Genomic DNA, 23,958 nt, shown 5'->3' on the forward strand with positions numbered 1-23,958 from the left:
TTTTTTCATCTGGCTTTACATGGGTAACTGGGGAACTGAACCCAGGCTGGCAAGATTTGTAAACAGGCACCTTTAATCACTGAGGTCTGAAGCCTGTTTAAAATTACTCAAGGGCAGATACATTGAGACTGACACATTCCATCTATAATAACTACTTCCCAAGAATGTTAAATAAATAGATTTCAGTAAATTTTTGCAGGAGTTTACAATGAATATCCATTCTTTCAAAATTATTTTTATTTATTTATATATTAGAGAGAGAAAGGCAGATAGAGAATGGCACTCAGGGCCTCCAGCCACTGCAAATGAACTCCAAATGCATGGGCCCTCTTGTGTATCTGGCTTACGTGGGTCCTGGGGAATTGAACCTGGGTCCTTTGGCTTTGCAGGCAAACACATTAATGGCTAAGCCATCTCTCCAGCCTTGAATTTCCATTCTTTAATATGTTATATAATTACCTTAAGGTTTTCACCTCATGAGTTATAACATTTGGTGGAACAATTAACAAAGCAGACAGAAGTGGTAATACATTTTAAGACACTTCAACAGAAGGATACCCACACCAATGACGCAAGTACACACTTGTTCTGTAATTTTGTTGTTTTTTTTTTGGAGGCAGGGTCTCACTCTAGCCCAGGCTGAACTTGAAATCGCTCTGTAGTCCCAGGCTGGCCTCAAACTCAGAGAGATCCTAACTCTGGTTCCCAAGTGCTGGGATTAAAGGCGTGCACCACCACACCAGACTCACACTTGTGTTCTGATTCAAATGATGTGCAGCTGTGTCATCCTGATGTCTCTGTATGTTTTATACCACACGCAGAGGGTCCCTGTCTGTCTCAGACAGGATAATATTAATCTTATTCTCCAAATGAGCCACCAGCATCTCTTGAAGGTCAGCAAGAAAGCCTCGTTCAGTGTTGCTGTGTTCACAAAGAATGACATTTATGCCTTGAGAAGCTGCATCTAGAAGATCGTGATGGGACATTTCACCTGCCAAAAAGGAAAGAGTAACAGTGTAAGTAGTAAGCATGAATGCACAGGATGCTGAACCACCACCACAGCAATGCCACATTACATTCTGTATGCAGGAAATGTAGTGAAGAAATACTTTACCAGAACCTAAAAAGCTTTGTAGTTTTCCTATGCCTCCCAAGTTAAAAAAAAAAAGAAAAAAAAGCAGGTACCATCTCATTGAGAATTCTAATTTCCTCTGGGCAGACCCAAGTCACCCTTGCAACACTCTAGCTAAAATAACTGACACAGCACAGCCAGGCATGGTGGCGCACGCCTTTAATTCCGGCACTCAGGAGACAGAGGTAGGTGGATCGCCTGAGTTCAAGGCCACCCTGAGACTACATAGTGAATTCCAGGTCAGCCTGGGCTACAGTGAAACCCGACAGACTACTCATGAAGTTTACTTAGCTCACAGGTTTTAAAGTTTGAAGTTCAAACTGGGTTCAAAGCTTGGTCCTTATGGTGGTTTGATTCAAGTGTCCCCCATAAACTTAGGTGATCTGAACACTAGATCCCCAGCTGGTGGCAATTTGGGAATTAAAGCCTCCTGGAGGCAGTGTATTGTTGGGGTGGGCTTATAGGTGTTATAGCCAATCTCCCCTTGCCAATGTTTGGCACACTTTTTGCCTGCAAAGCCAAAGGATCCTGGTTCAATTCTCTAGGACCCACGTAAGCCAGATGCACAGGGGGTACATGCATCTGGTGTTTGTTTGCAGTGGCTGGAGGCCTCTCTCTCTCTCTCTCTCTCTCTGCCTTTTTCTCAAATAAATAAATATTAAAATATTAAAATAAAGTTGCTTGAAGGATTCATAAAGTTCTAAAGTAGCCGAGACAAGCTGACCCTGAAACAGGCTTGAGAATGAAGTCCAAATTTCTTGGTGATAACACATCCTCAGACCTTAGGCTCAAGAAAGAAACATCAGTTTCAATAGGAAGCCACTGGGCTAACAACACAATAACATTTATAACATAAACAGGTTAATTCTCAAAGTTGTGATGTCTTGTCAATAAGGAAAATGGCCTTGTTCTGTCTTGTTTCCCTGACCCACACCCTTGCTTCCACTCTTCTCACCCCTCATTTCATATAAAAGTCTGCTCAGCTGCAGATACGCCACTGCAGCCTCAAACCCAAAAAGAGGTGTTTTAAGTCCTTCACTGCTTGATCCCCATAAAGTAGTCTATAGCCATTTGAGGTATGGTCTCATTACTTATTCACATCGCCCCATTTGGTTCTGATTCTGACTCAAATACAACAACGTGCAAAGTCTGCAGACCTGGGTTTGATTTCCCAGTAGCCATATAAAACCAGATGCTCAAAGTAGCAGATGTATGTGGAGATCATTTGCAGTGGCATGAGGCCCTGGTGAGCCTATACTCTTTCTGGCACTCTCTCTTCCTCTCTTCCTTCTCAAATAAATCAATAAGGGGGGGGGGGGAAGCAAGATTGAGAAAGAGATGTAAAGACTCTTACCTGTCAGGTACAGGTCAGCCTCTACTCCTTGCAGAACGCTGTTCCCAGAACCAGCACACAGAGCCACAACTTTGATTTGAGATTCTTTAAGATAAAGGCAGCAAGATACTATCTTATAATCCCCTTCTAGTTTAATATTACAATTTGTACCAAGAATCCTAAACATTCTATAGATCTCATACCTAAGTTTCTTCAGTAGTGTATAAATTATGCTTAACCAAAACATAAAGACAGCCAGGTGTGGTGGCACACACCTTTAATCATAGCACTTGGGAGGCAGAAGTAGGAGAATGGCTGTGAGTTCAAGGCCACACTGAGACTTCTTAGTGAATTCCAGGTCAGCATGGGCTACAGTGAGACCCTATCTTGAAAAAACAACAAAAAATATAAAGACAAGCCAGATGTGGTAGTGCATGCCTTTAATTCCAGCACTTGGGAGGCAGAGGTAGGAGGATCGCCATGAGTTTAAGGCCACCCTGAGCCAGCATAGTGAATTCCAGGTCAGCTTGAGCTAGTGAGACCCTACCTTGAAAATACAAAATACAGGGCTGGAGAGATTGCTTAGTGGTTAAGGCGTATGCCTGCAAAGCCTAAGCACTCAGGTTTGATTCTCCAGGTCCCATGAAAGCCAGATGCACAAGGGGGCGCATGTGTCTGGAGTTCATTTGCAGTGGCTAGAGGCCCCGGCGTGCCCATTCTCTCTTTCTATCTGCCTCTTTCTTTCTCTCTCTCTCTCAAATAAATAAATATATAAATGTATTTTTTAAAAATACAAAAAAAAGCAGGGTGTGGTGGCATAGGCCTTTAATCCCAGCACTCAGGAGGCAGGGTAGGAGGATCACCATGAGTTCGAGGCCACCCTGAGACTACATACTGAATTTCAGGTCAGCCTGGGCTAGAGTGAAACCCTACCTCGAAAGAAAAAAACAAACAACAACAACAAAAAACAAAACAAAACAAAACAAAAAAAAACAGCAGGGCAGGCGAGTTGACTTAGCAGGTAAAGGTGCTTGCCTTCAAAACCTGCCAGCCCACGTTCAATTTGTTAGCCACCTACATACATAAAAGCTGGATGGGTATTTGTTTGCAGAGGCAAGAAACCGTAGGACACCCAGACAGACAGACAGACACACACACACACAAATAAGTAAGTATATTAAAATAAACAAAGATAAATGAAACAAATAGTCTTAACCTTTGTTAACTTTGTTAACAGTGGATGGGCAGGATAATGAAGGAAATAGATTTACCTAAGGTCTTCCCTACCCCAAGAGCTAAGCGAAGGTGAGTTAGTTTTAGATGGCTTTTGATTCGCTCTATCATGGCTTCCACTGAGACTGATTCATCCAACGTGCATAACCGTCCCATTCCAGTATTCAGAAGCAAAGGCTGAAGAGAAACAGAAGTTACAAACATTATTCATCATCAATCCCAAGAAATGTATAAAACAAACAACAAATTTTGAAGTTAATTACATATGCATATTAGGGGGCTGAAAAGATGGCTTAGTGATTAAGACACTTACTAGCAAAGCCAAGAGACCCAGGTTCTATTCCCCAGGACCCCACATAAGCCAGATGCACAAGGTGTCTGGAGTTCTTTTGCAGTGGCTAGAGGCCCTGGTGTACCCATTCTCTCTGGCCCCCCACCCCGTCTCTCTCAAATAGATAAGTAAAAATTTAAAAAAATATATACATACTATAAACTTGCTACAGGAAGCTCCAGGTTAAAGTTTGATAATGCAAACCTGACAAAAATTATTCTGACTTCCAGAAGCTTACATCTCCTTATGTTTAAATAAATCAGCAAGATCAAATATTTAGATTCAAGGTAGGTGTTATTGTTACAGAAGCACAAGGGAATAACTAAATAAACAGAGACTTGGGAGGGGATGTGTTGAGAAAGTACAAACAAGGTTTTACTGGGACTTGGGTCTTAGAGAAATACTAGAAAAGAGTTCTAAAGGAGTGATGTCAAGTGCAGCGTGGCAGGGCAAGAGAAGGATGAGACATGGAAAGACATTCAAAACAGAGAATGTGAACAAAGGTATCAAAAGGAAGAGACTGCACTGAGAAGGTAGACAGGAGCAGACAGTATAGCTGACATGCAGAGCTTGTGATGGGGAAGGTTACGAGGCTGGACATGTGCTGCCCTGCGAGAATATACACACACCAAGTGAGGAAGATGAGCTTCCACTAGTGGTGGCAGAGCTCCTGGGAGGAACACTTTATAGATATGGGGACAGAATCTACAGAGCTTGGATTTGCAGGACCAAGAGAAAAGCTGCAGAGCCAGGTATGTCCTTAATCCCAGCACTTGGAAGGCTGAGGTAGAGGATTGCTGAGAGTTTGAGGTCAGCCTGAAACTACACAGTGAGTTTATAGGAGAAATACTTTCTAGATATGGGGACAGAATCCAGAGAGCTTGGATTTACAGGAATAAGAGAAAAGTTACAGAAACCTGGGAAATAAAGTTGGTGGTGATGCCACCAATAAAACTTGAAGAGAAAAAAAAGGAAAAGATATATAGTGAAGTTGTAAATCAGCTTAACATTTGTATAAATAGGATATGCCACACTTATGAGTGGAAAATATCATTTTAGAAAGCATTTTTGGGCTGGAGAGATGGCTTAGCAGTTAAGGCACTTGCCTGCAAAGCCAAAGGACCTAGATTCAACTCCCCAGTACCAATGTAAGCCAGATGCACAAGGTGACACATTCATACAAGGCATGCACACACACAAAAGGGCACATTGCAGTAGCTAGAGGCTCTGGTGCACCAGTCTCTCTCTCTCTCATAAAAAATAAAATAAAATATTTAATTTAAAAAAGAATGAAAGAAAGCAAGCATTCTTAGCTGAGCATGGTGGCTGGCTCACACCACACCTACAAATTCAGACCTTGAGAGGCTATGTAAGTGAATCACCATGAGTTCAAGATCAGCCTGGGCTACATAGTTACAGGTCAGTCTGGGTCACAAAAAAGAAAGAAAAAGAGAAAAAAAGTGTTCTGAGCCAGAAAGTATAAGAATCATTGGTACATGAATGTCTATCAAGTTAAAAGGAGTGAATAAAATGGTTCAGACAGGGTAATAAATATCCAAGTTTATAAACTTGAAGAAGTACCAACATTTTCCTAGTCATGCTATATCTCTCTTCCCCAATAAAGTTTCTACAGCATATCACATCCTCAACAATACTTTTTAATTTTTTTATTGTTTTGTTTTTTGAGGTAGGGCCTTACTCTAGCCCAAGCTAACCTGGAATTCACTATGTAGTCTCAGGGAGACCTCACACTCACAGCAATCCTCCTACCCCTGCCTCTCAAGTACTGGGATTAAAGGCGTGCCATTTTGGTTTTTCGTGTGGTGCTTGGGATAGAACCCAGGGCTTTACACATATGAGGCAAACACACAATGAGCCACCCCCACTCTTTCAATGCTGCCTTAGTTAACTATGGATGGCCATTTGACCTATACTTTACAAATGAACTTACAGAACAAAAATAGTTAATGTAATTCACCAAAGTGTATATATTAGATATGTATAGTTTGCATACCAACTAGCTATAAAAATGCACAAAAACAATAAAATATTCTTATTAGCTGGGCATGGTGGTACATGCCTTTAATCCCAGCACTTGGGAGGGAGGCAGAGGTAGGAGGATCGCTGTGAGTTCAAGGCCACCCTGAGACTACATAGTGAATTCCAGGTCAGCCTGAGCTAGAGTTGAGCCCTACCTCAAAAAACCAATATATATTCTGATTACCTTCTCTAGCGACAGAATTTCAGTTTTCTGATAAAGTTGGCTGTTCTTGGAGAGAAAAGCCACGACTTGCATCAAAGCTTTCTGGGTACAATTCAGACTGATCCGTGTTTGTTCCTTGTCATCATACCTAAAAAAAATCATGTTTTGGTTTAGAATAAATGTATTTAAATCTCCTATAAGTTTACAAAACAGCTATAATAAATCAGATTTAAATGAAACTAAAGATCTGACCAAGAGAACCCATAACTCATTAAATCTCACATCAATGTCTTCCCTCCCTCCCTGTATTTCAGAAGTACTCCAGTAAGGCTTGAAGGTCCTGGAATCAGGTCCGAGAAGCACTGCTCTAGAGTTTCTTTTAGAAACAAAGCATGGCACCAAAAAAGTTTTGTAGCTAGGTATGTGGCACATGCCTGTTAATCCTAGCACTCAGGAGGCTGAGGCAGGAGGATTATCATGAGTTCAAGGCCAACCTGGGCTAGATGGGTAAACAGAGAGAGCTAGAAAGGGAGAGAGAGAGGCAGAAATTGTTGATCACAGAGCTATAGGAATAAAGACACCTTAAAAAGTTATCTTGCAGCCAGGGAAGGTGGCACACGCCTTTAATCACTGCACTTGGGAGGCAGAGGTAGGAGGATCACCATGAGTTTGAGGGCCACCCTGAGACTCCATAGTGAATTCCAGGTCAGCCTGAGCTAGCGTGAGACCCTACCTTGAAAAACAAAAAACAAACAAACAAAAAAAAAGAAACGTTATCTTGGAAGGTGGTGTATGCCTTTAATCCCAGCAGAGGGAGGCAGAGGTAGGAGAATCACAATGAGTTCAAGGCTAGCCTGGGACTACTACATAGTGAATTTCAAGTCAGACTAGGCTAGAGTGAGACCCTACCTCGAAAAACCAACAGCAAAATGAATCCAAGACCAGCCTTGCTACAGAGCAAGTTCGAGGCCAGACTGGGTTACAGGAGACCCTATCTCAAGAAAAAAAAAACGGGGGGGGGGGTGGAGGCAGAATCATGCAGAGCTCAATAAGAAAGAAACCAATCCCTGGGCTAAAATCTAATGATGAAAACGATATTTTCTATAATATGAAAAAAGAACAAAATTAAAAAATGACCAGGCTGGGCATGGCGGCAAAGTCTTTAATCCCAGCACTTGAGAGGCAGAGGTAAGAGGATGGATCACTATGAATTCGAGGCCACCCTGAGAGGGTTACAAAGTGAATTTCAGGTCAACCTGGACTAGAGAACCTGCTTCAAAAAAAGAAAGCAAAACAAAAAGAAAAAATTGTGGTGAAGACACAGCTTAGAAGTATGACTTGGCCAGGCGTGGTGGTGCATGTTGGGCATGGTGGTGCACACCTTTAATCCCAGCACTTGGGAGGCAGGGGTAGGAGGATCACTGTGAGTTTGAGGCCACCCTGAGACTACAGAGTGAATTCCAGGTCAGCATGAGCTAGAGTGAGACCCTACCTCAAAACAACAACAACAACAACAAAAAAGTATAACTTTCCCAGCATGCACAAGACCCTAAATTTAATCACAAATATGGAAAAAGAAAGAAAAGAAACTTGCTCTGTGTAACTAGGTGGTGCAGGTTTATTAATCTAACAAGGTTGGGCTAAAGGGATGGCTCAGTGGTTAAGGCACTTGCCTGCAAAGCCTAAGGAACCATGTTCAACTTTCTAGATCCCACATAAACCAGGGCGTGGTGGTGCAAATTTTTAATCCCAGCACTGGGGAGGCAGAGGTAGGAGGATTGTTGTGAGTTTGTTGGAGACCAGCCTGGGCTAGAGACCCTACTTGGAGGGAGGGAGATAGAAACAAAGTAAATAAAACATACCATTAAAATAAGAAAACAGTATACAAAACAAAACTGTGCATTTCTTTTTTAAAGATTTTATTATTTATTTATTTGTTTGAGAGAGAGAAAAAGTGAAAATGGGCACACCAGGGTCTCAAGCCACTGCAAATGAACTCCAGATGCATGCACCACCATATGCATCTGCTTTATATGGAACCTGGAGAATCAAACCTGGGTCCTTAGGCTGCCCAAGCAAGCACCTAAACCACCAAGCCATCTCTCCAGCCCCCAAACTGTGCATTTCTTTATGTGCCTATTTATATTTGGAAAGATACCTACTTCTCAGCTAACAAGGTAGCTCATGCTTGCAATCTCAACAGTGAAGTAGAGACAGGAAGCTAGATTCAAAATTTGATGATGCCAGCCCGGTTACAAAGAGACCCCGTCTCAAAAAAAAAAAACAAAAAAAACAAAGGTACCATTTCTCTGTGAACAAGGGAAAGGGTGATTTGAATTAAGGATACTAGAATTAAGGGAAGATACAAGAAGAACCTTTATGTTTGAATTTTTCATTTTTTATTTGTACTATTAACTTTGGTTTTGTTTTGTTTTTAAAAAAATATTTTTATTTATTTATTTGAGAGCGACAGACAGAGAAAGAGGCAGAGAGAGAGAGAGAGAGAGAGAGAGAGAGAATGGGCACACCAGGGCCTCTAGCCACTGCAAATGAACTCCAGATGCGTGTGCCCCCTTGTGCATCTGGCTAACGTGGGACCTGGAGAATTGAGCCTCGAACTGGGGTCCTTAGGCTTTACAGGCAAGCGCTTAACCGCTAAGCCATCTCTCCAGCCCTGGTTTTGTTTTTTCAAGATAGGGTCTCACTCTAGTCCAGAATGACCTGGAATTCAGTTTCAGGTCGTCCTGGAACAAACTAATGGTAATCCTCCTACCTCTGCCTCCCAAGTGTTGGGATTAAAGGTGTGCACTACCACACATGGCTTTCTTCATCCCCCCCCACACAAAGTAAACTGATTCAAAAGTCCCATAACTATTTTTTGAGATTCCTGAACTTTCCCCAAATTATAACAGAGTATTTACAATGATTTTATGGTACAAAATTTATACTTAATAAGTGGTTATATAGCTTAGTGGTGGAGTACTTGCTTACCACACAAATCACTAGGTTCAATCTCCAGCATCACAAAAAAATATTATTATTTAAAAACCACTCTTAGGGAGCTAGAGAGATGGTTCAGCAGTTAAGAGTACTTGCTTGCAAAGCCTGCAGGCCCATGTTCAATTTCCCTGTACCTATATAAAGCCAGATGCACAAAGTGGCACATGTATCTGGAGTTTGTTTGCAGTGGCCAGAAGCCCTGGCCTGCCCATTCTTTCTCTTTCTCATAAATTAACATTTTAAAAAACAAACAAAGTGAGACAGAAGTAGGAGAATATAGAAAGTAGAATGTAGAAATAATGAAGCCAGGTATGCCCATTTAATCCCAAGACTGAGAAGGCTGAGGCACAAGGATCACCATGAGTTCAAGCCTGAGACTACAGAGTGAATTCCAGGTCAGCCTGGGCTAGAGTGACACCCTATCTACACCTAAGTAAGTATATAAATAAACAAGTAAATAACAAAAAAAATACTCTTCAGCCACGTGTGAAGGTTCATATCTATAACCCCAGCATTCAGGACACTGAGACAGGTCATTGAGTCTGAAGCCAACATGGACTACACAGTGAAATCTTTTTACAAAACCAACCACTCATCAAAGAAATTGCTTTTGGTGCAGCCCTATGATAACTTCAATTTTTTTTTTTTTCAAGGTACGGTCTCACTCTAGCCAAAGCTCACCTGGCATTTACTATGTAGTCTTAGGGTGGCCTCCAACTCACAGAACTCACAGCAATCCTCCTTCCTCTGCCTCCCTAGTGCTGGTATTAAAGGCGTGTCCCACCATGTTTGGCAACTTCAGTGTTAATAAAAAGTTGTATTTATTGGGCCAGAGAGATGGCTTGGCAGTTGAAGGTGCTTCCATGCAAACCCTGATGACCTAGGTTTGATTCCCCAATACCCACATAAAGCCAGATGCACAATGTGGTACATGTGTCTGGAGTTCATTTGCAGTGGAAGAGACACCCATATTCTCTCTCTCAATTAGCTTGTAGATAAATAAATAAAAATAGTTTTTAAAAAGCCAGGTATGGTGGCACACATCTTTAATCTCAGCATGGGGAGGCAGAGATAGGAGGATTGCCATGAATTCAAGGCCAGCGTGGGACTACATAGTGAATTCCAGATCAGTTTAGGTAGAGTGAGACCCTACCTCAAACAAACAAACAAAAAAAGTTGTATTTATCTTTGTTTTTATGTTTAAGTCCTGTTTTTTTGGTGGTGGTGCTGCTGCTGAGAATTAAAGGTAGTGCCTTACACCATGCTAGGCATTCACTCTACCAGTACACTATTTCCTTACCCCTTACTTTCTTTTTTTTTTTTTTTAAAAATATATTTTATAGGCCAGGCATGGTGGCGCACGCCTTTAATCCCAGTACTCAGGAGGCAGAGGTAGGAGGATTGCCATGAGTTCAAGGCCATCCTGAGACTACATAGTGAATTCCAGGTCAGCCTGGGCTAGAGTGAAACCCTACCTCGAAAAACAAAAAGACAACCAAACAATATGTATATGTATATGTATATGTATATGTATATGTATATGTATATGTATGTATATACATACATGTGTGTGTGTGTATGTATATTATTATTTATTTGAGAGAGAGAAAGAGGCAGAGAGAGAGTATAAGATAGTGAATGAGTGCTCCAGGGCCTCCAGCCACTGCAAACAAACTCCAGATGCATGCGCCCCCTTGTGCATCTGGCTTATGTGGGTCCTGGGGAACCAAACCATGATCCTTTGGCTTTGCAGACAAACTTCTTAACCTTTAAGCCGTCTCTCCAGCCCACCCCTTAACATTCTTGATGTTTCTTGGGTATTAGGAAAATCTCCTATCCCTGTCTCGAATAACCGTATGATTGAAATTGTAAGAGGCACTTAAATGCATTTTTCTATTAAAGTCCTTAGAGCATCTCATTCTATATAACTCTAGTGCTTAAATCTGTGATAAAATTTTTTCTTCCTGAAGCCAGTGTGGTGGCATGCCACCATACCCAGCAAAATTTCTTCTCAATAAACTCCAATTCTGCTTTGAAAAAAAAGGGGGGGGCTGGAGAGATGATTCAGTGGTTAAAGACAATTGCTGCAAAACCTGATGACCTGGGTTGAATTTCCCAGTTCCCATGTAAAACCAGATGCACAAAGATGGTATATTCATGTGGAGATCATTTGTAGTGGCAAACTGGCGTGCACATACTTAACTCTCTGTCTTCCTCTTTCTGTCTCTCTCACAAATAAATAAATATACTTTTTAAAATAATAAGAAAGCATGTGCAAGCCAGTGGTGGCTTATACCTATAATCCTAGCACCAAGGAAGCTGAGGGAATAAGATTGCTATGAGTTCAAGATCAGTTTGATCTATAGTAGACTCTACACTAAAAAAGGGGGGGCAGGGCTAAAGAGATAGCTTAGTGGCTAAGGCACTTGCCTGAAGACAAGGGACACAGGTTCGATTCCCCAGGACCCACGTAAACCAGATGCACAAGGGGATGCAATGGCTGGTGGCCTCTTTTTTTCTTCTCTCTCTCAAATAAATAAATAAAAATAAATATATAAAAAGGGGAAGCAGTGAGAAGAGGAGAAATAGAGAAAGTAAAAGAGCCAGGTGTGGTGGCATAATCCTACTATTCTAGCATTTGGGCAGCTGAGGTATGAAGATCATGAGTTTGAGGCTATCTTGGGCTACATTATGAAACCCTGTCTCAGGAAAAAAAAAAAAAAAAAAAGAAAGAAAGAAAAACGAGGGACTGGAGGAATGGCTTAGCAGTTAAGGCATTTGCCTGCAAAGGCAAAGGACCTGTTTGATTCCCCAGGACCCATGTTGGCCAGATGCACAAGGGGGCGCATGCATATGGAGTTCATCTTCAGTGGCTGGAGGCCCTAGCATACCCATTCTGTCTATCTCCCTCTGTCTCCCCACCTCTCTCTCTGTCAAATAAATAAATAAAAAAAATTTTAAAGAAAGAAAAATGAGAGGGAGATATTGTACCTAGCAGAAAAAGAAGTAACAGAAACATCGCCAATTCCTTTTAGTGCAGACATCACTTTGTCGAGGTCTTGGGTGTGATTAACATTAAATTCTACTCGGTGAGTTCCCTCTGTGGGGTGGTTAGGAGCTTTGGAAGGATGTATAGGCCTCGAGGTACAAGTTCCTAGAGAAAAAATTTATGGGGAAATAAAAGTTTTTGTGGTGCTTAAAAATTAAAAAGATAAACTATTACAAGCAAATTTTGTAAGGCAGTTAAGATTCATTTTCATATGTTTAAATATAGGTACACACATATATAAGTTTATATATTCATCACCAGTCCCCCTAATCTAGGGATTTGGTATGGGCATAACAAAATCTAATCTACAGAATTATTTTCCAGAAGACTCACATTTCAGAAAAATTTGGACAAGACACACTGACTCACTGGATTTTTAAAATAATCATGCTTGGCAAATCTATTCATGTACACCACGTTACAGGTACAAATACTCATAGTGAAGAGACCATGTCATCAAAAAGGCTCTGACCCAAAATGAGCCCCAAAATAAAGCCAAAGCATGTTTGATTTGCTTGTTGTTCTGGGCACAGGAAAGGCCACAGTACAATCTTGAGGCTGTGCTGGCACGGCTCAAATCCCAGCACTCAGGAGGCTGAAGCTAGAGGAGCTCAGGCTCGAGTCCAGCTTGAACCACACAGGAAGACCCTGACTCACAGAAATAAATAAATTAATTAATTAATTAATTTTAAACAAACCAAACCAGGGCTGGGGAGATGGCCCAGCCATTAAAGGCGCTTGCTTGCAAAGCCTGATGGCCTGGGTTCAATTCCCCAGGCACCCACACAAAGCCAGATGCACAAAGTGGTACATGCATCTGGAACTCATTTGCAATGGGAAGAAACCTGGCATGCCCATACTCCCTCCTTGCAAATAAATAAATACAATTTTTTTTTAGAAAGACCCCAAACCAGACACACAAATTATCAAGTATACTTGCAGAGGCCTGAGCTTCCAGTCAACAAGCAGTTTTGAGTGTCTGGAGCACAGGCGCTGTGTCATATGATGGAAGAATAGCGCAGCTTGGTCTAGCAATGAAGACTCAGGATCTCCTTATCTATGAAGAATTATAGATAGTCCATTCCACCCCGTCCCCCCACTGGTGCCCCTCTCTCTCTCTCTCTCTGATAGACAAATTTTTTTTTAAATTTTTAAAAAATATTTAAAAGGGCTGGAGAGATGGCTTAGTTGGTTAAGGCATTTGCCTGTGAAGCCAAAGGAACCAGGTTTGATTCTCCAGGAACCACATAAGCCAGATGCACAAAGGGGTACATACATCTAAAGTTCATTTACAGTAGCTGAAGGCCCTGGCACATCCATTCTCTCCTTCTCTCTCTGAAAGAAATAAATAGGGCTGAAGAGCTGGCTTAGCGGTTAAGGCACTTGCCTGCAAAGTCTAAGGACCCAGGTTTGATTCTTCAGGTCCCACGTAAGCCAGATGCACATGGTGGTGCATGTGTCTGGAGTTTGTTTGCCATGGCTAGAGGCCCTGGCATCCCCATTCTATCTCTCTTTCTCTCTCTCTGTCTATAATTAAAAAAAATTTTTTTTAATAAATAAATTTTAAAAAAAGAATAAGCAGGTCATCCACCACTACACAGAATTCAAGGCCAGCCTAAGCCACATGAGACCCTGCTTCAATAAAAATAAATATGTATGGGCTGGAGGGATGGCTGAGCAGTTACAGCATTTTCCTGCAAAGCCAAAGGACCCAGGTTTGATTCCCCATGAAAGCCAGATGCACAAGGGTGCGCAGACGTCAGTTCATTTGCAGTGGCTGGAGGCCCTGGTGTGCCCATTCTCTCTCTCTTTCTCTCCCTCTCTCTCTGTCGAATAAACAAATATATAATAAAATATTTTTGTAAAAAAAGGGCTGGCTGGATGGCTTAGCAGTTAAAGCATTTGCCTGCAAAGCCAAAGGACCTAGGGTCGATTTCTCAAGACTCACATCAGCCAGGTGCACAAGGAGGCGCACGTGTCTGGAGTTCCTTTGCAGTGGCTGGAGGCCACAGGGTATAGCTGCTATGTAGCCGAGGCTATCCTCACACTCAAGATCTGGCTATACTTTCTAAATACTTGGATAAGGTTCATATTAAGCCTTGTTTATGTCCCCCCCCCTTTTTTTTTTTTTGGTTTTCAAGGTAGGGTTTCACTCTAGTCCAGGCTGACCTGGAATTCACTATGGAATCTCAGGGTGGCCTTGAACTCATGGTGATCCTACTTCTGCCTCCTGAGTGCTGGGATTAAAGGTGTACACCACCATGCCCGGCTAAGCTTTGTTATGTTTTATTGTTCAAATACAATTTAATTGCCACATGTGGTGGTTTGATTCAGGTGTCCCTCCCCCATAAACTTAGGTGTTCTTATTGCTAGGTTTCCAGCTGATGGAGATTTGGGAATTAACACCTCCTGGAGGCAGTGTATTGTTGAGGGTGGATTTATGGGTATTATAGCCAGTCTCCCCTTGCCAGTGTTTGGCACACTCTTCTGTTGCTATTGTTCCCTTTATATTGGCCAAGGGGTGATGTCCACCCTCTTCTCATGCCATCATGGAGCTTCCCCTTGAGCCTATAAACCAAAATAAGCCCCTTTTTCCCAAAACCTGGTCGTGGTCAGGTGATTTCTGCCAGCAATGAAAACCTGACTGCAACACCACATTCAAGCAACATTTTTTTTTTCGAGGTAGGGTTTCACTCTAGCCTAGGCTGACCTGGAATTCACTATGTGGTCTCAGGGTAGCCTTGAACTCACAGAGATTCTCCTAGCTCTGTCTCCTGGGTGCTGGGATAATAGGCATGTGCCACCACGCCCAGCTAAGCAACATTTTTTAATACACAAAAATAATCTCTCCCCTATGTTAAAATTTTACTAGGAAGATATTCTAAATTTTGTAGAGAAAACATTAAGTATGAACGACAAGAGGCTTCTCACCTAGGCCTTTGGCCAACCAATGGTTAACTCCCTGGGGTACAGCGTCATAGGCTGTGTGAGGGGAGTAGATGCCCACTCTGTTTTCTAGGGCCCGGATCACGAGGCGCTCCTTCCAGGTTTTCCAAGTTATGCGCTTCATGGGCCGGAAGATTGGTGGGTGGTAGGAGAGAATGAGATCGGCCTTCTTCTGCAGAGCCTCCTCCATCACCTCCTCAGTCAAATCATTGGTCAGGAAGAGTGTGCTGACAGTATGCGGTGGGCTGGGTTCCACCAGTAATCCCACATTGTCCCAACTCTCAGCAAATGAGAGGGATGCGAAGTCATTCAAGGAGGAAAGGAGAGCCTTCAAATCCATGAAGGAACGGGAAGGACTACAGATCCAGGGCTGGACAAGCCGGACGGTTGTGGGGACCAGGCGTGCAGAGGACAACATACAGAAGCCAGGTGAAGCTGGGTGTCTGCAGTCAAAACACAGGAAACAGCACACATGTACGCTGCAGGTCTGGGCCTTCATGGCATCAAAACATATGGGCAAGACAGCTGTCACCATAACGACCTGGGCTCAGGAAATGGCCCTGACACTTTCCAGCACATTGACATTCACTAAGTCATTTGGACCCTTTGCTTGGGTACATAATAGAACACTGCAACCTACCTCACGTCTACCTGAAGAAGCAAACTGGATGATGTTTCACCTAGCAACTCCTGATACAAATAATCCTGCCATCTCCCCTCACCTTCCTCATCCTACATCCTTCAAGTCTGTAAATATTACCTTTTCAAGCTCCTTTGACTTCCAAAAGCACTTATTGACAAACCTTCCTTTTAGTGTCCCTCCCCAGCATCCCCAAACTAATATTCTCATTTTATAATTCTGGTGATCTGCTTCCCTCAATATGCTAAAGCTGCTGGAGATAGGAAGGAACTTCAGTATCTTTAATAAATCTCATCACCACCACCACTGACCACCACTGAAGTCTTAGTGTACAAACTGGCCCAGTCTCCTCCCTCTCTACATGCTATAGCAGAAATTGGAGTGAAGAGTGGTATATACTGGCATTCAAAAGTGATTTATCTGCCAGGTGTGGTGGTGCATGCCTTTAATCCCAGCCCTGGAGAGAAAATTTAGAGGATCACTATGAGTTTGAGGTCACCCTGAGACTACACAGTTTCAGGACAGCCTGGGCTAGAGTGAGACCCCACCTTGGAAAGGGGGTAGGGGCTGAAGAGATGGCTTAGTGGTTAAGGCAATTGGCTGGAAAGCTTAAGGACAAGGTTCAATTCCCCAGTACCCACATAAGCCAGATCCACATGGTGGCACATACATCTGGAGTTTGTTTGCAGTGGCTAGAGGCCCTGGTGCACCCATTCTGTCTCTCTCTTTCTCTAATAAATAATATATGGATGGATGGATGGATGGATGGATGGATGGATGGAAAGAAAGAAAGAAAGAAAGAAAGAAAGAAAGAAAGAAAGAAAGAAAGAAGAAAGAAAGAAGAAAGAAAGAAACTTATTTTTTGAGGTAGGGTCTCACTCTAGCTCAGGCTGACCTGGAATTCACTGTGTAGTATCAGGGTGGCCTCGAACTCATGGTGATCCTCCTATCTCTACCTCTCGAGTGCTAGGATTAAAGGCGTGTGCCATCACGCCTAGCTAAATAAAATATTTTTAAGTAATATTTTTTAAGTGTAGAACACTGTACCCACTGTATGGGAGGAGAGTAACATAAAAAGTATGGCAACAGTAAAAGGTTTCTGAACTTGTAATAACCAAAGTTAATTCAAAATATATGGGCTGAGGAGATAGCCCAGCAGTTAAAGGTGCTTGTTTACAAGACTGTTGGCTGAAATTCAATTCTTCAGTACTCGTAAAGCCAGATACACAAAGTGGTGCATGCATCTGGAATTCATTTGTAGTGAAAAGAGGCCCTGGTGTGTCCATTCTCTCAATCTGTCTCAAGTAAATAAAATTTTTTTTTTTTTTTTTGGTTTTTCGAGGTAGGGTCTCACTCTGGTCCAGGCTGACCTGGAATTAACTCTGCAGTCTCAGGGTGGTCTTGAACTCACAGTGATCCTCCTACCTCTGCCTCCCGAGTGCTGGGATTAAAGGTGTGCACCACCATGCCCGGCTTTTTCAAGTAAATAAAAATATTTTTTAAAAATTCAAATGTGAAAAAACAAATCAAACGGGGCAGAAGAGAAGGCTTAGCAGTTGAAATGCTTGCCTGCAAAGACTGAGGACATGAGTTCAATTCCTCAGTGCCCATTCAAGGCAGATGCACAGGGTGGCGTGTGCATCTGAAGTTCATTTGCATTTGACTAGAGGCCCTGGCACACCCATTCTCTCTCTCTTTCCTCTCTCTCTCTCAAATAGATAAGTTAATAAAATATTTTAAAAATCAAATGCATAATGAGGTGTTTCTGGAAGCCCTCACCAGTTTCATCATGATCTTCCACTGCTGCCTTGGTGCTGAACACAGAACATGCACACCACACCATACCAGTGAATGCTGCCTTGGCTCAGATTTGAGAATACTGTGTTATGAGCTGCAGTGATTTTAATGAACATACAAAGTTTTTTCTCTTTAGAAAAATAACTGTTTAATTACAGAAAAGAAAGATGTTGGATATTTTCTCACCATCATTCCTCAGCATTTACCAAATTTGTGTATGTTGGATTGTATTGTGTTTGAATGGTTTTAAAAAGAGCTGTTTGCGGGGCATGGTGGCACATACCTTTAATCCTTGCACTTGGGAGGAATAAGTAGGTGGATTGCAGTGAGATTAAGGCCACCCTGACACTACATAGTGAATTCCAGGTCAGCCTGGGCTAGAGAGTGAAACCCTACCTTGAAACCCCCCCAAAAAAAGGTGTTTGAGGTGCTGGTAGGGCCCCCTCATCTCACTAACTAGGAAACTGAGAAGCCACATAACTTGAAGCCAAAGCCAGTAACAATGAAAAAAACAAAGCACAGCAGCTAACCATGGCTGGCACTGACTCAGCCAGGAGTGGTGGCTCCTGCCTGTAATCCCTGCATTCGGAAGGCTGAGGCAGGACTACCCTCAGGTCGAGGCCAGCCTGGGCTACATAGTGAACTTCAAGCATAAAAGCTACTGTGTGAGACTGAGACGCTGCCTCAATATAAAAACGCCAAACAAAAGACCGGCGGGGTGCCGCACACCTTTAATCCCAGCACTGGGAAGGCAGGGGGAGGAGGATCGCTGAGAGTTCAAGGCCACCCTGAGACTACATAGTGAATTCCAGGGCAGCCTGGACTAGAGTGAAACCCTACCTAGAAAAACAAACCACCGCCAAACAAGCCGGGTGTGGTGGCTAAAGCCTTTAAACCCAGCATTTGGGGAGGCAGAAGTAGGGGAATTACCATGAGTTCGAGGGCACCCTGAGCTACTACAGTGAGACCCTACCTCAACTCAAAAAAAAAAAAAAAAGTCAAACAATTAAAAACCAAACAAGAATCCCCACTGTGACCTAGCGCAAATTACTTAACCTCTAGTTTCCCCTCTGGAAAAAGAAACAACGACCAGCTCATGTCCTGAGGTTGAAGCATAAAGTACGGAATAATGCCCGTCCTGGAGTAAGACATGCTTGCTATTTAAATATAATTTTTATTCACAAGCACAGAGAGCGACAGAGAGAGAGAATGGGTGTGCCAGGTCCTCCAGCCACTGAAAACGAACTCCATAGGCGTGTACCACCTTGTGCATCTGGCTTGCATGTACACTGGGGAACTGAACTCATGTCCTTAATCGTGTGCAGCTGGCTTTACGTGGGGAATCGAACCTGGGTCCTTTGGCTTTGCAGACAAATGCCTTAGACGCTGAATTACCTCTCCAGCCCCCTGCATGTTATTTTTTAAGTAGTACGGACGGAGCCCTCTTTACAACCTGCAGACCAACAGTTAGTTACCTGTCCTAGTTTCACTTCGGCGCCACCAGAGGCCTTCCCAGTTAAAAGGCCAGCTGGCAGAGCCATTAACCCTCGCCCCTCGGGGCCGCAGGGCAGTTTTTTGTTCCAAATCTCTTTCCTATCCTCCATCTCTGCGTCACTCTTACAAGCACTACACCCTGCTGTGTTCCAGACCCACTGCAAACAGCACAGGTAGTTCGCCCAGTCTGCCCATCGCCCACTACTCACCCGGGCCAGAACGCCTTCTTGGTGCGTCACTTCCGGCCTGGCTGAGAGGTTGGGGGGGAAGTCGGGCGGAAGTGGTCCTTTCCATTTTGCTTCCGACTCCAAACACCGGCTTGAGGGGCCTGAGGCCTCTTGTCCTTGTGAGATTATGAGCAGAGCTCCCTTTCCTCGTTAGCTTCGGGGCGGGGCTGGCAGATGTCATTACATTGTTTCCCTAGCTCCGGCCGTTCAGGTCGGCCGTCAGCGCAGGCGCGAGGCGAGGGCGAGAGCGGAGTTCTCCGCAAAGGGTCCGGCGCTCCACTTCCGGCCGCCCGAAGCAACCAATTTTGAACCTGCAGGCGCCTGAGTCCGAGACTGCTTCTCCGTGGCCGTGCTCCCCGAGCCTGTAAGTGGAGAGGCGGGGTGTTTATTCTTTCGTGCTCGCGGCGTTCTACCTTTACGCTGTCTTAATTCCCGGCATTCTTCTGCTGACCGTGCGAACTGGTGGAACGTCAATATGAAATACGGTAATGTGTATGTATATGTGTGTGTGTGTGTGTGTGTGTGTATGTATTCGTAATTTATATAATGTATATTATGTAATTTATGCATATTATATGGATACATTCATAAAGGAAAAGAGAGCGGGCCCTGGGGTAAAACACTTATTTACTTATTTTTTTTTCTTTTTTAAATTTTTATTAGCATTTTCCAAAATTATAAAAAAAAAATCCCATGATAAATCCCTCCCTCCCCCCCCCACACACTTTCCCCTTTGAAATTCCATTCTCCATCATATTACCTCCCCATCACAATCATTGTACTTACATATATACAATATCAACCTATTAAGTATCCTCCTCCCTTCCTTTCTCTTCCCTTTATGTCTCCTTTTTAACTTACTGGCCTTTGCTACTAAGTATTTTCATTCTCACGCAGAAGCCCAATCATCTGTAGCTAGGATCCACATATGAGAGAGAACATGTGGCGCTTGGCTTTCTGGGCCTGGTAAAACACTTTTAAATAAGGTCATCAGGTCCCTGAGACCGGATGTTTGAATGAAGAGTTTGAAGTTGGGAAATCGGTGGAACAGGAAGCCGATTGTATGTCTGACACTACCTACACAAGACCATCATAAGAGGAGGAAAAGATCATGACATCAAAATAAAAGAGAGACTGATTGAGATGGGGAGGGGATATGATGGAGAATGGAATTTCAAAGGGGAAAGGGATGGAGGGTATTACCATGGGATATTTTTTATAATCATGGAAAATGTTAATAAAAATTGAGAAAAACAAAGAAAGAAAGAAAGAAAGCCGACTGTAAGCAGGCAGTTCAGGTGAAAGGAGTATCCAGTGCCTAGACCATGAAGTGGGAAGATGCCTGCCCGACTTGCAGAGTCTCTTTTGTAAGGAAAGTGTAAGAGAAAAGCGAATGAGAATACCAGACTTGATCGCTACAGATAGGCTGTTTATTGGGAGAAACAGCGAGGGACCTCGGCTTTCCCGCTAGCACTGAGCCAGGCTGCGGTGTAAGTTTATAAGCAGGATCCTAAGAAAAACAAGACTGGACCAGGTGCAGTTTGTAAGGTTCAGGAGTGACCAAGGACCACGGAGACCACTCTGAGGCAAAGATGGAAGTTTTTATTGGGGGGGGCGGGGAACACAAGCTACCAGGACTGACCCTCAAGAGCGGAGCAGTCAGCTTGGGGTTACAGATAGTGGGCTTTATAGGCTCTTCAGTTGGGAAGGTGAGAAAGGGAAGGAATTTCTTTGTTGGGCAGTAAATCTCTATTCTTTACACTAGCCATAGAGTGAGACCAGAAGTGACCCCGTGAGAGAAAAGGGAGCAGTAAATCCAGATTTGGAGTCTTGCTGGGCAGGGGAGGAATAATGGCTGGGCAATTTCTTGAGGAATGTGGATGATTCACTTCACCCTCTTGCTGTAACTCCATTTTGTCCTGACCTAACACAGTTGATAAGAAAATTGTAGCTGTTTGTATCCTTGTTGAAAATAAGCTTCTTCAGCCAGGAATGTCTAAGAGAGGATACTCTACTCTGATGGTCTCTGGTCCTTCAAGACCATCTAGGCTAAGGGGAGTACGTCAATCAGGGAAGGGTGCCAAACTTCTTTATTGCTGCAAGCTTTAGGGATAGCTATTATCTCTTTACTTCCCTTTACTTTTCAGGGAAGGCCATTAACCATTCACTCTTGGAGCAAAGAGAACAAGGAAAGTAGGAAGCAGGGAGTGGGGTTTACACTGGGTAGGAACTCCTAATCAACTTTTATTTTTCTTTCAGTTTTTCAAGGTAGGGTCTCACTCTGGTCCAGGCTGACCTGGAATTCACTATGTAGTCTCAAGCTGGCCTCGAATGCAAGGTGATCCTCCTACCTCTGCTTCCCAAGTGCTGGGATTAAAAGCGTGTGCCATGACTCAGTTTTTTTTTGTTCTTTTCTAGACAAGGTCTCATGCTAGCTCAGGGTAACTGTGGAACTCTGTAGGTAGCCCCAGCCTGGCCTCACACTCACGGTGATCCTCCTACCTCAGCCTCTTGAATGCTGGGGCAAAAGGTGATGCCTCCACGCTGGGATTCCTAGTCAGTTTTTGTGATCGGATTATTTGGAAGATGCTATTCGAGACTTTTTGTTTAATACTTTTTAGGAGGCCACTGCCTTATCCATTAGGTGACTGGGGCTTCTAAATATACTTTTTAAAATGGGCATGTGGAAGAGAATATAGGATAATAAACTAATTCTCTTTTATTTTAGGAACACAAACTTGTTTTCAAACTTTGCTCCATAAGGCTTTGAAAAATTAAATAGTACGTCCTGAAACCATAAAGAATAAAAATGGTAAGTGTTGTAATGTTTTCCATTAAGAGATGGAATTTGCCATAAGGATCTTTAGAAGTCCCTGCCCCAAAATTATGTCCTGTACTGTATAGTCGATTGTGCTGATTATAGCCAACACTGTAATCTTTTTATTGTTTTGAGGCCATGATTTGTTTTGCAGCTACTATCCTGTACTATAAATCATCTTGTGTTTCTTTTTTTGTTTTGTTTTGTTGTTTTTATTTATTTATTTGAGAGAGAAAGAGGCAGGGAGAGGGAGAGAGAGAATGGCTTGTTTTATTTTTTTGAGGTAGGGTCTCACTAGCTCAAACTGACCTGGAATTCACTATGTAGTCTCAGAGTGGCCTCGAACTCACAGCAATCCTCCTACCTCTGCCTCCTGAGTGCTGGAATTAAAGGCATGCGTCACCGTGCCTGTCTTCATCTTGTGTTTCTTTTTATCTCCATACCACAGCTGCAGTCATCTGTCTGCTAACTAGCCATTTTCCTGTTTCCATAAAACTTGTTTATTCTATACTCAAGTTCTCTGGCACTAGGTTGGGGCTCTGGGCTCTGAAACTTAATAAGTAGGTTAGTCCATATAAGATATATAATTTCTGAACCACCAAAAAACAGGATCCAGGCTTTGGAAGAGATTCCCCTGGGCTCACACTGGTGTGAAAATAAACTTTTTTTTCTGATTCTCCACTCTGTCTCTGGTCTAGGTTGTATGTGCCTCGGTTTCTCATATCAATTATAGGTAATTTTTAGAAAGTCAGCTAAGTGCTGGGATTAAAGGCATGTGCCACCACACCTGGCCCAGCCCACAATTTTTTAAAAAATATTTTCTGTCTATATTTATTTGAGAGCGTGAGAGAATGGGCGTGTCAGGGCCTCGGGCCACTGCATATGAACTCCAGACACATGTACCACCTTGTGCATCTGACTTTATGTGGGTACTGGGGAATTGAACCTAGGTCCTTAGGCTTTGTAGGCAAGTTCCTTAACTGCTAAGTCATCTCTCCCACCCCCACATTTTTTTTTTTATTCATGGAAAGTTCAAGTCAAAAATAATTATTAGCCGGGTGTGGTAGTGCACACCTTTAATCTCAGCACTTTGGTTGCAGAGGGAGGTGGATCGCCATGAGTTCAAGGCCACCCTGAGAATACAAAGTGAATTCCATGTCAGCCTGGGCTAGAGTGAGACCATACTTCAAAAACCCAATATATATATATTTATACCCAATATATTTATATTTATATATAAATTTCCACTAAAATAGTGGCTTCCAAATTTTAGCAGCGATGCCACATACATATTCTGGAGGTTTTTTGTTTTGTCTCATTTTCCTTGCTGTTGAAATAAGTTTGAGAAAAGAATTGCAACATAGCTGTCAGAGTGCAGCTTAGCTATGTCTGAACAAGTCATCCCTGCAATAATATTTCCATCTTTAATCAATTGTCATGTTCAATATGCAGTTGGAAGACAAATATTTCAAAGCCTTAATCACTAGTAACCAAAAAAAAAAAAAATCTCTTTTCTCACATTCTCCTTTTTAGTCTGTAACATTGCATACAGATGTGGGAGATATCAAAATAGAAATCTTCTGTGAGAGGACACCCAAAACATGTGAGGTGAGTACCATTGCTCACACTATTAACAATGTGGGGAGGGCACCAGTACTTCCATTGTTAACTACGTGAGGTGAGTACCAGTACTTACATTCTTAACTGCGCAAAGCGAGCACCATTGCTTGCATTAACCATGTGAGGTGAGTATCA

General features: G+C 42.8%; 2 protein-coding genes across 4 annotated transcripts in view; one reads left to right on the plus strand and one right to left on the minus strand.

Annotated features, from left to right (window-relative positions):
• Positions 1-19,518, minus strand: Nif3l1 (NGG1 interacting factor 3 like 1). 2 transcript variants are annotated; one of them, XM_045148269.1, is made up of 7 exons: positions 19,368-19,518; positions 15,213-15,670; positions 12,224-12,386; positions 6,254-6,380; positions 3,737-3,875; positions 2,487-2,570; positions 1-991 (listed from the first exon to the last, which is right to left on the minus strand). In XM_045148269.1, exons 2-7 carry the CDS (start codon positions 15,643-15,645, stop codon positions 807-809), a joined length of 1,131 nt encoding a protein of 376 aa, XP_045004204.1. In that variant the 5' UTR covers positions 15,646-15,670; positions 19,368-19,518; the 3' UTR covers positions 1-806. The 2 variants fall into 2 exon arrangements, with proteins under 2 accessions (XP_045004204.1, XP_004653641.2); XM_004653584.3 differs by lacking the exon at positions 19,368-19,518 and having other exon boundaries at positions 15,213-15,688.
• Positions 19,471-23,958, plus strand: part of Ppil3 (peptidylprolyl isomerase like 3) — a 16,989-nt gene continuing 12,501 nt past the window's right edge. Inside the window, exons 1-3 of one of the 2 annotated variants that reach the window (XM_045148270.1) lie at positions 19,471-19,749; positions 22,114-22,197; positions 23,737-23,811. In XM_045148270.1, the coding sequence (XP_045004205.1) occupies positions 22,195-22,197; positions 23,737-23,811 (78 nt within the window). In that variant the 5' untranslated portion in view covers positions 19,471-19,749; positions 22,114-22,194. Of the gene's footprint in view, positions 19,871-22,113; positions 22,198-23,736; positions 23,812-23,958 lie in introns of both variants that reach the window. The other variant, XM_004653585.2, reaches the window with a different exon arrangement.

This window comes from Jaculus jaculus, chromosome 4 (assembly GCF_020740685.1).
Source record: "Jaculus jaculus isolate mJacJac1 chromosome 4, mJacJac1.mat.Y.cur, whole genome shotgun sequence".
NCBI classification, from domain to species: Eukaryota; Metazoa; Chordata; class Mammalia; order Rodentia; family Dipodidae; genus Jaculus; species Jaculus jaculus.